Source organism: Cetorhinus maximus, chromosome 23 (assembly GCF_964194155.1).
Source record: "Cetorhinus maximus chromosome 23, sCetMax3.hap1.1, whole genome shotgun sequence".
Lineage (NCBI taxonomy): Eukaryota > Metazoa > Chordata > Chondrichthyes > Lamniformes > Cetorhinidae > Cetorhinus > Cetorhinus maximus.
In genome coordinates, this window is record NC_135901.1 from 24493951 (window position 1) to 24505338 (window position 11388).

The window sequence follows — 11388 nt, forward strand, 5'->3', positions numbered from 1 at the left end:
ATGTTTCCCAATCCACAAATGCCGCCAGACATGGTGAGGATTAGAAGCGTTTTCTGTTTTTATCTCCTGTTGAAGAAGTTTCTCCAGAATTGCACATTAGTTTATTGATGATGAACTTATATTTATTCTCATCCATCTGCAACTGGAAACATATTCCACTTGTCTGCCTTGTCAATCCCTTTTATAATCTTAAAAACTCGATCAGGTCATCTGTCACTCTCTTTACCAGGGAGAACATCTCTAGCTTGTTCAATCTTTCTTGATAGATATAACCTTGCAGTTTTGGCATTATTCCAGTGCATTCCAGTGCAGATGCAACAACCACCCTTTCACCTCCTCAGTTCCCACGTTCTAGGACCCCAAATACACTTTCCAAGTGATAAAGCAAATTACTTGCACTTCTTTCAATTTAGGATTGTGTATTCACTGCTTATGATGTGATCCCCTCCACACTAAGGTGACTAAATCAAGATTGGGCAACTGCTTTGTGGAACATAACCATTAAGTGTTCAAATATATTCCTGAGCATCTGGTCATTTGCTATTTTAATTCTCTACCCCACGCCTGGTCTGACCTCTCAGTCCTCAGCCTCCTGTACTGATCATAATCATCACTCCCATTTTTTCAGAAGGTAGGTGCTGGTAATGATTCTGCTATTACTATTTATGCCTATTCTGGACTTGTCTTTTATTTGTTCACTTGTCCCATTAGTTTATTGTCTCATCACATAATTTTATCTTGGATTATCCCCCCTTTATCATTTAATAACTCCTGCCTTCCATCAACAATGTTCATTCCTCCTCTTTACCTCTTATCCTTGACTCTGTACTTGTTTGTGAACTATTACATCTCTAAATTCTTCAACTTTCGATAAAGGTTCACTCACCTTAAGCATTGATGCTGTTGTCCTCTCCACAGAGGCCGTTTGACCCGCTGAGTGTTTCCAACAATATCTTTTGAGTTCAAATTTGCAGCCTCTGCAGTATTTTATTTTTGGGTCACTGTGGATCAGTTTTCTCTCACTTAACGTGACCTGTTTAAGAAGTTAAAGTAGGATCCATTAAAGAATGAGGCAACAGTTATTGTCACGCTGTTCAAAAACAAATTGAACAAAATGTTAATTGATCATTTTTTTATATAGGTTGATGGGATGTGGGGGTCACTGTCAAGACCAGCAGTTATGACCAAAGTTTAATTTCCATTGAACTTAGTGGCTTGATCAACTATTTTAGAAGGCAGTTAAAAGTCAACCACATCACCGTGGGCCGGGAGTCACAAGTAGGCCAGACCAGGTAAGGACAGCAGATTTCCTCCTCTAAAGGAAATTCGAGAACCAGGTGGGTTTTTATGACAATCGATGATAGCTTCATGGTCACCATTACTGAGACTAGTCTTCAATTTCAGACTTATTGATGAATTGAATTTAAATTTCACCCACTGCCATGGTGGGATTTGAACCTGTGTCCGCACTTCTGGATTATTAGTCCAGTGACCTGATCATCTGCTCTTAGCAATTGAAACACAAAGTTTCCACGTTGGCTCAAAGCAGGAATTTCACATGTAAAGCAAACATTCTGCCCACTGCACTATGGAAATTAGTGTCAAACATCCGCAACCAAGGGGAGCTGACCATACATCTCTCAGTCCAATTCACAAAAAGGAAATGTTGGGAATACTGAGCGGGTCAGACTGAGTCTGTGGAGAGAGAAACAGTTAATGGTTCAAGACACTGAACTTCCATCAGAACTGGAAAAAAAGACACACAATAGATTTTTTAAACAAATGCACAGTCAGAGAAAGGGGGAGGGGTAAATAACTGAAGAGAAGGTTTGTGATCAGTTGTAAGGCAGGAGAGATTAAATAACAAAAGGATGATGATGCAAGGCAAAAGTGAGAGTAATGGAACTAGTGAAGAAACTAAAGGTGGGACAGCCATTCTGTATCTGTCATCTATTTCTACTCTGGTTGGAAATGTGTTCCTTCTTTGTTGATCCATTTCACTTCTTTCATACACTGAAAACTCTCAATCTTTCTCCACCGTTACCTTTTACAAACATTTCATTGAACAAACACACACAGTCAGACAAGAAAACAATCACCATTTTGAAGCACTGAAACAATGAAAGCATAGAAATATTTTCATAACCATCTTGTTCATGCTTCATATCAATATTTTAGAGGTAATTTTTACTTTGGGAAAGATTAAAATTGTTAGGGTAAGGTTATTAAAATTCTGGACTTTAGAAATTGCCAGGACACTTCAAGAAATGGCAGTTCAAAGGCTGGTCCGTGTTTGTTCAATATGATCAGAATAGAAGAGAGAAAGAGAGAGAGAAAGAGAGAGAGATCTATAAAATGACAGGGGAGCTCGTTTAGCCAGAAATCTGGAGACAGAGTGTGTGTGAGCTGTATGGTCCTGTCTTTGTTAAAGAGGTGAATTATTTAAGCAGACTTCAGGGTTAAGAGGTTTGGTTAATTAATGTAAATATCTATTGGTACATGGGCTCTTTTTAAAAATGTCATCATACATTGTACATTAGGTCACACGTACAAACTTGTCCCTTGCACTTCCTGTGAAGTGGAGGGCAGTTTTCACTGGCAGTTTCAGTGGATTGAAGAACAGAGTGATGCACACAGTACGGTTCTGATGAACGGTCACAGACCTGAAATGTAAACTATGTTTCCTTCTCCACAATACGCAAGCAGATCTGCTGAAAATTCCAGCATTTTCTGCTTTATTTCTGATTTCCAACATCTGCACTATTTTGTTTTTCCTTAACTGGAGAGGGCTGAGTATGTGGAACTCATTGCAGGAAGGCAGAAAATGCTGGAAAAACTCAGCAGGTCCGGCAGCATCTGTGGGGAGAGAAACAGAGTCAACGTTTCGAGTCTGTATGACCCTTCTTCAGAGCTGAAGAAAAGTGGTAATGTAATTAAATTTACACTGTTAAAGGGGGTGGGGCAGGTGGAGCTGGATAGAAGGCCAGTGATAGGTGGGGACAAAGGAAGGATTGACAAAGATGTCATGAACTAAAGGACAAAGGGAGTTAGTGCTAAAAAAAAAAAGTTGCTGATAGTGGCATAAAGATAAGAAAGCAGAATGTGATAATAGCAGAACAAGGGTAGCATTGTGTGAAAGAACAACATGGAACAAGTAAAAGATGGCCCTGTAGGGGATGGGGTTTGGGGAGGGGGTAGAGTGTGGTGGGGTGGGAAAAAAGGATAGAAAATGGGGTAGAAGGGGGACATAAAAAAGGGGATAATGGATAAATGAATAAAAATGAAAACAAAAACGTGGGAAAAAAACTGAATGTAGAAAAAAGGGGATTAGAAAAAAGGGGTGAGAATGGAGGAGAGAGTTCACAGTCTGAAGTTGTTGAACTCAATGTTAAGTTCAGAAGGCTGTAAAGTGCCTAATCAGAAGATGAGGTGTTGTTCCTCCAGTTTGCGTTAGACTTCACGGGAACAGTGCAGCAGGCCAAGGATGGAGATGTGGGAATGAGAACAGGATGGGGTGTTGAAATGGCGAGTGACTGGAAGGTCTGGTTCATGCTTGAGGACAGACCAGGGGTGCTCTGCAAAGCAATCACCCAACCTGCGTTTGGTCTCCCTGGTGTAGAAGAGACCACATTGGGAACAGCGGATATAGTAGGCCAAATTGAAGGAGGTGCAAGTGAAGCAGTGTTTCACTTAAAAGGAGTGTTTGGGCCCTTGGACAGTGAGTAGGGAGGAGGTAAAGGGGCAGCTGTTGCGCCTTCTGCAATTGCATAGGAAGGTGCCATGGGAAGGGAATGAGGTGTTGGGGATGATGGAGGAGTGGACCAGGATGTTCTGGAGGGAACGGTCCCTATGGAATGCTGACGGGGGTGGGGGGAGGGCTCCATCTACCCCACTCCCTTTAACAGTATAAATTTCATCACATTTCCACTTCTTGTCAGTTCTGAAGAAGTGTCATATGGGCTCAAAAAGTTAACTCTGTTTCTTTCTCCACAGATGCTGCTAGATCTGCTGAGTTTTCCCAGCATTTTTTGTTTTTGTTTCAGATTTACAGCATCTGCAGTATTTTGCTTTTATCATTTCAGGAAGGGTTTGAGATTCCTATCTAAGAGTAAAGTGATGGGTAAGATCACAGCATGAAAATATCATCACCAGCTGAAGGTGGGAAGGGATTCAGTTGGTCATCCCGTTTACCGACACAGCAGCACAGTCACAGTGCAGAGAGACCTTTCACACATTTCCCGAATGAGAAAGGAATTATTTAGTTTTCTCACCTCACAATCCACCAACTTTGAAAGTTCAAATGATTTGATTCACAATCAGTGCATTCTGACTAGCAAGAGGCAGCTTAAGTGTTTTGTGTCTTGGGAAAACTCCACGCACTTACAGTCCAGTGAGTTTTCATCTAACTGTTAAAATATTAATTTCTATTAATTACACCCAGGATAGAAATATGGTGGAGGACCCGTGCACTTTGGTTGCCGTATCAATTGATTTAATATTATATTTTGGCCCTGTGACTCCACTCGATCACAAAACATAATTTTCTATTCAACAATATTATGCTTCAATGACCGGAGTCTTACCCAGCATTCGCGGCGGGGCAGAACGTGCCCTATCCTCGCTGCAGGAGCTTATTGCGCAGGCGCAATACCGGGTGTGACTCGAACATGCGCTTTGCGGGCGCTGAGTAGAGCATGCGCAGTCGAGGCCGCACCAGGAACTGGTCGAAGCTGATCACAAATATCGAGTCCAGGCGAGTAAATGAAGCCGGTGGATGGGGAGGATTAAAGACGGCAGAGTGGGTGGGGAGGTTTATAAATACCCACTGGCTGCCTCAACGTCGGAATAAGGAGCTAGATATCGCGAGGTGGCAGCGAACGGGGAGGTAGCTGCGGGCCGCGGTTCTCAGTCACAGGCCGCAGTTAACGGCCGCCATCTTTACAGGGGCAAAGCGCAACAGAGCGCATGCGCGGTCATCACTGTCCCTGTCAGCAGGAGGAGAGAATGTTGGGCATTTCTATCCTGGACTGACAGGGATGGATTTTGGAAACTCCTTTTACAGCGGATTAGAAAGGGAGGATTTACACACAGCAAACTCAAACTCCTCTGACATAGGTCTTTAAAATTCTGATTGGGTTGGACAGATAGATGTGGACAGAATGTTTACACTTCTTATTAGTAATAAATCCAAGAGGAAAACGGGAGATATTTCTGTCCTCAGACAGTTGTTAGAATGTGGAACTCGCTACTACAGGAAGTGGTTGAGACAAATCCCTTAGATGCTTTCGAAAGTAAACTAGATGAGAACAAGAGAAGAAAGGGATTAGAAAGATAAACTGAAAGGCTGAGATGAGGTCGGCAGAATGGGAGGAGACGCCTGTGAAGTAGAAACTCCAAGACAGACTAGATAGACCGATTAGCCTGTTTATGTAATGTATGTTATATGTAATTCTTTGTAACCTTATTTTACAGGAAAAAGAAGAGGAAGATTTGTAGTCAGGAAAAGTAAACCAAACGTTACACCAAAATCTGACAGTCTCTCATTTCATCTGGATCTGAAGATTTGTATGTCTGAAGGATTTAATTGACTGTCTCAGGTGGAAACCGGTGAGAGGCTGTTCACCTGCTCCTCCTGTGTGAAGGGATTGATACAGCTGGTTAACATGCTGACACGACAGCGAGTTCACAACAGTGAGAGGCTGTTCACCTGCTCCATGTGTGGGAAGAAATTCATGTGTTCATCCAACCTACTGGCACACCAGCTCAATCACTTTGATGAGGAGCCTCTTCAATGCTCTGACCCTGCGAAAAGCCTTGAAACCTCTGAGGAATTGGTCCAACACCAGCGCGTTCACACTGAAGAGAGACCTTTCAGCTGCTCCCACTGCGGGAAGAGGTTCAGGCTGTCCTCCCGCCTCGCGGAGCACCAGCTCCTTCACACTCACGAGAGGCTGTTCAGCTGCGCTCACTGTGGGGAGTCGTTCAGCGAGTCAGTGCATCTCACCGAGCACCAGCAAGTTCACACCAAGGACAGGCTGTTCAGCTGCTCCCAGTGTGGGAAGAGATTCGCTCAGTCCTCCCATTACACTGAGCACCAGCTTGTTCACTCCAATAAGAGACATTTTAAATGCTCAGAGTGTGAGAAGACCTTTAAAAGACACAGTGAACTGCTGAGACACCAGCACACTCACACCAACGACAGGCCATTCACTTGCTCTGTGTGTGGGGAGAGCTTCACCCATTCAGTCCAACTTCTGAAGCACGAGGGTGTTCACAATGGGGAGAGACCCTTCATCTGCTCCGTGTGTGGGAATGGATTCACTCGGTCATCCAACCTCCTGGCACACCAACGGGTTCACACCGGGGAGAGGCCATTCACCTGCTCTGACTGTGGGAAGACATTTACTCGATCATTCCACCTTCTGACACACCAGCGAATTCACACAGTGGAGAGACCGTTCACCTGCTCTGAGTGTGGGCAGGGATTCACATGGTTATCCCACCTGGTGAGACACCAGCGAGGTCACACTGGGGAGAGGCCGTTCATCTATTCCACGTATGACAAGAGAGTTCCTGAATCAACCCAATTCACTGAACACCAACATGTTCACTCTAATAAGAGAACTTTTAATGTTCTGAATGTGAGAAGACCTTTACAAGAAGCAATGACCTGCTGAGACACCAGCGTATTCACACTGGGGAGAGGCCATTCCTCTGCTCCGAGTGTGGGAAAACATTTATGCATTCATCTGATCTGGTGAAACACCAGTGCACTCACTCTGGGGAGAGGCCATTCACCTGCTCTGAGTGTGGGAAGGGATTCACTCTGTTAGCCAACCTGCTGAGACACCGGCGAATTCACAGTGGGGTTAGGACGTTCCTCTGCTCTGAGTGTGGGAAGAGATTCACTCAGTCATCCCACCTGCTGAGACACCAGCGCATTCATACTGAGGAGAGACCTTTTAAATGCTCTGACTGCGGGAAGTGCTATAAAACGTCAGGAGAACTGATGTACCATCAACGCGTTCACACTGAGAAAAGACCGTTCAGGTGCCCTCACTGCAGGACTGGGTTCAGGAAATCATCTCAACTCACTTTACACCAGCGAATTCACACTGGGGAGAGGCCGTTCACCTGCTCTGATTGTGGGAAGGGATTTGCTCACTCAGGCACCCTCCTGACACACCAGCAAATTCACACTGGGGAGAGGCCGTTTACCTGCTCCGAGTGTGGGAAGGGATTTACTTGTTCACACCACCTACTGAGACACCAGCGAGTTCACAGGTCACTGGCAAAGTTGGATTTTCTTGATTTTGCTGCTGAGAATTACGTCCAGGACTGAACATTTTCTCCTTTCTACCTCTAGAGGATTTAAGTTCTCCTACCTTCAGTTACTCTCATGGAAAAGTCCCAGCTCCCCATACCTTCCAGATTGTCTTTCTTAGCCTTGGAATCCAGGGAAGGCATCTGTAAAACACTCAGGATCACTAAACACAAAACTCAACCTGTTAATCAGTTTCAGCTCCTGAACTTGGTGTGTGTCCCACAGCATCTCTCTCACCTTCGATGTGTGAATGGAGCATCACGTCTGCAAACCTGGCTAAAATTGAAATCCACTCAGTAAATGTATTTAATGAAACACTGTGGCTGATGAGACAGTGTTAAGGTGCCAGTGTGCGGCTGTATTGCTGGGTCAGATGTAGCTCAGTGAGTAACACTCTCACCTCTCAAGCAGAAGGTTGTGGGGTCAAGTTCCACTTCAGCCACTCAGCACTAAAACTGAGGTTGACTCTCCAGTGCAGTACTGAGGGGGTGCCTCACTGTCAGAGATGCTGTCTTTCAACTGAGAATATTACACCAAGGCCCGCATCTGGCTGCTCGGAAGGATGTAAAAGATCCACTGGCCTCTATTTTGAAGAAGAGTAGGGGAGTTATTCCTGATGTCCCAGCCAATATTCATCCCTCAGCCAATGTGACAAACACAGATGATCTGGTCATTATCATGTTGCTGTTTGTGGGAGCTTGCTATGTGCAAATTGATTGTGATGTGTTTCCTAAATTACAACAGTGACTGCACTTCAGAAGGATTTCCCTGATGTAAAGCACTTTGGGACACCCTGAGGTGGTGAAAGGTGCTACATAAATGCAAGTCTTTCTTTTCTCTGTGTTTTACCTGAAATGGAAAATGCCTGAACCTTTGTCCCAGTGGAACCTTTGCTGTTATGAAATGTGGGTGAATATTAATGAGCCTCACATCCTTGGTGATGTCTGCTGCAATTGTGTAGAAAGGGGATGTGTAAAGAGCTGGTCTTTGTATGGCGATGTGAACCAAGGAAACGGTATCTGTGTGTGATAGTGACACAGCCTTGTGCTCACACTCAGAGCAATGCACAGATATCCTTGTGGTTACGGTTTGAGCAGAGTCATCATGAATGTAGTGAACAAGTTAAATATAACTATCTCCAGTGTAGCGCAGCTTGTTAGATCAGAGGTGGGGAGAATGGGGCAAATGAAATTGAACACAGATAAATCTGAGGTAGCAGATTTTGGTCAGAAGTATAAGCAGGTCACTTATTAGTTGGAAGATCTGAGTCTGGGTGGGGTAGAGGAACAAAGAGATCTTCAAGTATAAATACAGCAATCAGAGCAAGACCATAAAAAGAGAAAACCAAGTACTAGGTTTTATTTCGCAAGGAATGGAATTGGAAAGTTGGGAGGTTCTGCTAAGGCTGTCTGGAACCTTGGTTAGACCACACTTGAGAATAAAGAGTGTAATCTGGTCACCATTTTATAAAAAAGGAGAGAGAGAAACTGGCAAGGGAGCAGAGAAGATTTACGAGGATGACTACTGAAATACATATGAATCAGAATCATAGTGCAGAAGATGCCCTACGGCCTATCGAGTCTGCACCAACACGTGAGAAACACCTGACCTACCTACCTACCTAATCCCATTTACCAGCACTTGGTCTATAGCCTTGAATGTCATGACGTACCAAGTGCTCATGCAGGTACTTTTTAAAGGATGTGAGGCAACCCGCCTCCACCAGCCTCCCAGGCAGTGCATTTCAGACCATCACCACCCTCTGGGTAAAAAAGTTTTGTCTCACATCCACCCTAAACCTCCTGCCCCTCACCTTGAACTTATGCCCCCTCGTGACTGACCCTTCAACTAAGTGGGATAGCTGCTTCCTATCCACCCTGTCCATGCCCCTCATAATCTTGTGCACCTCCATCAGGTCCCCCCCTCAGTCTTCTCTGCTCCAACGAAAACAACCTAAGTCTGTCCAACCTCTCTTCATAACTTAAATGTTTCATCCCAGGCAACATCCTGGTGAATCTCCTCTGCACCCTCTCCAGAGCAATCACATCCTTCCTATAATGTGGCCACCAGAACTGCACACAGTACTCCAGCTGTGGCCTCCTTGTTAAATTACTCCTTCCAAAGTGTATCACCTCACACTTTTCAGGGTTAAATTCCATCTGCCACTTATCTGCCCATCCTGTCTATATCTTCCTGTAGCCCAAGACACTCAACCTCACTGTTAATCACCCGGCCAAGCTTTGTGTCATCCGCAAACTTACTAATCCTACCCCCCATGTAGTCATCTATGTCGTTTATATAAATGATGAATAATAGGGGACCCAGCACAGATCCCTGTGATACGCCACTGGACACTGGCTTCCAGTCACGAAAGCAACCTTCTGTCATCATCCTCTGTCTCCTACAACTAAGCCCATTTTGAATCCACCTTATCAAATTACCCTGTATCCCATGTGCATTTGCCTTCTTTATAAGTCTCCCATGTGGGACCTTGTCAAAGGATTTACTGAAATCTATATAAACTACATAAACTGCACTACCCTCATCTACACACCTGGTCATCACCTCAAAACTTTCAATCAAATTTGTTAGGCATGACTTCCCTCTGACAAAGCCATGCTGACTGTCTCTGATCAAACCTTGTCTGATCAGGACCTGAATTACTATTTGAAGCTTAATTAGTGTGAGTCATCTCAGCTCACCTTATCTCTATTTAAGAAAGGGACTATTAGAAGCACACGAGCAGGGGAGAGACCTCATCCTGAGTGAGACACAGCTAGAGTGAGTGTGGGTCTTGGCAATTTGCTGCACAGTAGGAATTGAACTGGCAAGTCTTTCTCTTTAATTTCTCTGAGTCCAGTAGTCTAGTTAAAAGGTTGCTAAGGCAGCTGACTCACCTGACTGTGTGACAGTTAACTATCAATCACCTGAAGCCTGATTAGGCCTGAATAGGTGTTGATTACTATTTGAAGCTATATTCAAGACATTACTGCAGTCGATCCTCTCTGATTATCACCAGACTTGACCATGATTCTATTTATATTGTACATGACTCTGTTATTTGTGCCCTTTGATGCTGTCTCAGTTGTTACAAACTAGACCATGTTTCTGTTTATGTTTCATTAGACCGTCTCAGTTATTTGACCATGTCTCTAATTATATCCACCTGTATTACATGAGGCCCTGTACTAGTAACATTACTAACAATTCGAAAGTACTTAATTAGGTGTAAAGTTTTTTGACACATTTGGTGATCATGAAATGAGCTATATAAATGCAAATATTTCTTAATATTATTTTGAACTGTACTAGACCCTGTCCCGGTTTATAGTACACTAGACCCTGTCCCTGTTTATACTCTTTCAAGTTATCAACAGTCACAGATTGCAACTCTTTGAGTACAATCACAGTTCTTGGTTTTCCAGGAGTGGGACATGAACCCACAGATTCAAAGGCGAGGGTGCTATGAACTGAGCCACAGCTGACACCTCTAAAGATACAGGGATACTCTTTCCAGTTATCAACAGTCATAGATTGCAACTCTTTTGAGTACAATCACAGTTCTTGGTTTCCGGGAGTGGGACATGAACCCACAACCCTCTGATTCAAAGGCGAGGGTGCTATGAACTGAGCCACAGCACTCGGCTCTGTTTTTTTTTAACTTACCTTGGCCATGGCTCAGTTATTGCCACATAAGACCAGGCCACTATTTGGACTACACTAGGCCCTGTCAAAGCAGCTACTGCAGTCAACTGCGCCACTGTAATTTGGGCCCTCTGTCTGTTACATTACAGTGGGCTATATCACAATATATCTTCGTTATTATGGCACTAGAGTCAGACCATGTCTTGCTTAATATTCCATTAGGCACCATCCTTTTCATTATTGCACTAGGTCCGGTCTTGGATTATTTTACTCCTCCTGCTGCATTAGTAATCACTGCACTAGACCCTGCCACAGTTGAGATTAATCTGGGCCCTGTCTCAGTCATCCCTACACTAAACCCTGTTTCAGTTTATATTAATCTAGGCCCTGTATCAATAATCAATTGCAGGGTTATGGAG

The 11388-nt window shown here is 44.0% G+C and overlaps 4 protein-coding genes across 5 annotated transcripts in view; 2 read left to right on the forward strand and 2 right to left on the reverse strand.

The window, feature by feature from the left end:
• Positions 1-11388, forward strand: part of LOC144697062 (uncharacterized) — a 464933-nt gene that overhangs the window by 361064 nt on the left and 92481 nt on the right. The gene's annotated exons all lie outside the window — the stretch shown is intronic.
• LOC144697259 (uncharacterized) overlaps positions 1-11388 on the reverse strand; it is a 488548-nt gene that overhangs the window by 67711 nt on the left and 409449 nt on the right. The window lies entirely within an intron of this gene.
• The window catches only part of LOC144696985 (uncharacterized), a 59199-nt gene that overhangs the window by 22125 nt on the left and 25686 nt on the right, over positions 1-11388 (reverse strand). Inside the window, exons 1-2 of one of the 2 annotated variants that reach the window (XM_078568724.1) lie at positions 4584-4733; positions 887-1033 (exon numbers count right to left, since the gene is read on the reverse strand). The exons of the other annotated variant lie outside the window; for it this stretch is intronic. The gene's annotated coding sequence lies outside the window, so the exon portion shown is untranslated. Of the gene's footprint in view, positions 1-886; positions 1034-4583; positions 4734-11388 lie in introns of those variants that run through there. 2 annotated transcript variants of the gene reach the window in all.
• On the forward strand, positions 5664-7687 carry LOC144696934 (uncharacterized). Its single transcript, XM_078568655.1, has 2 exons — positions 5664-6547; positions 6631-7687. Exons 1-2 carry the CDS (start codon positions 5664-5666, stop codon positions 7340-7342), a joined length of 1596 nt encoding a protein of 531 aa, XP_078424781.1. The 3' UTR covers positions 7343-7687.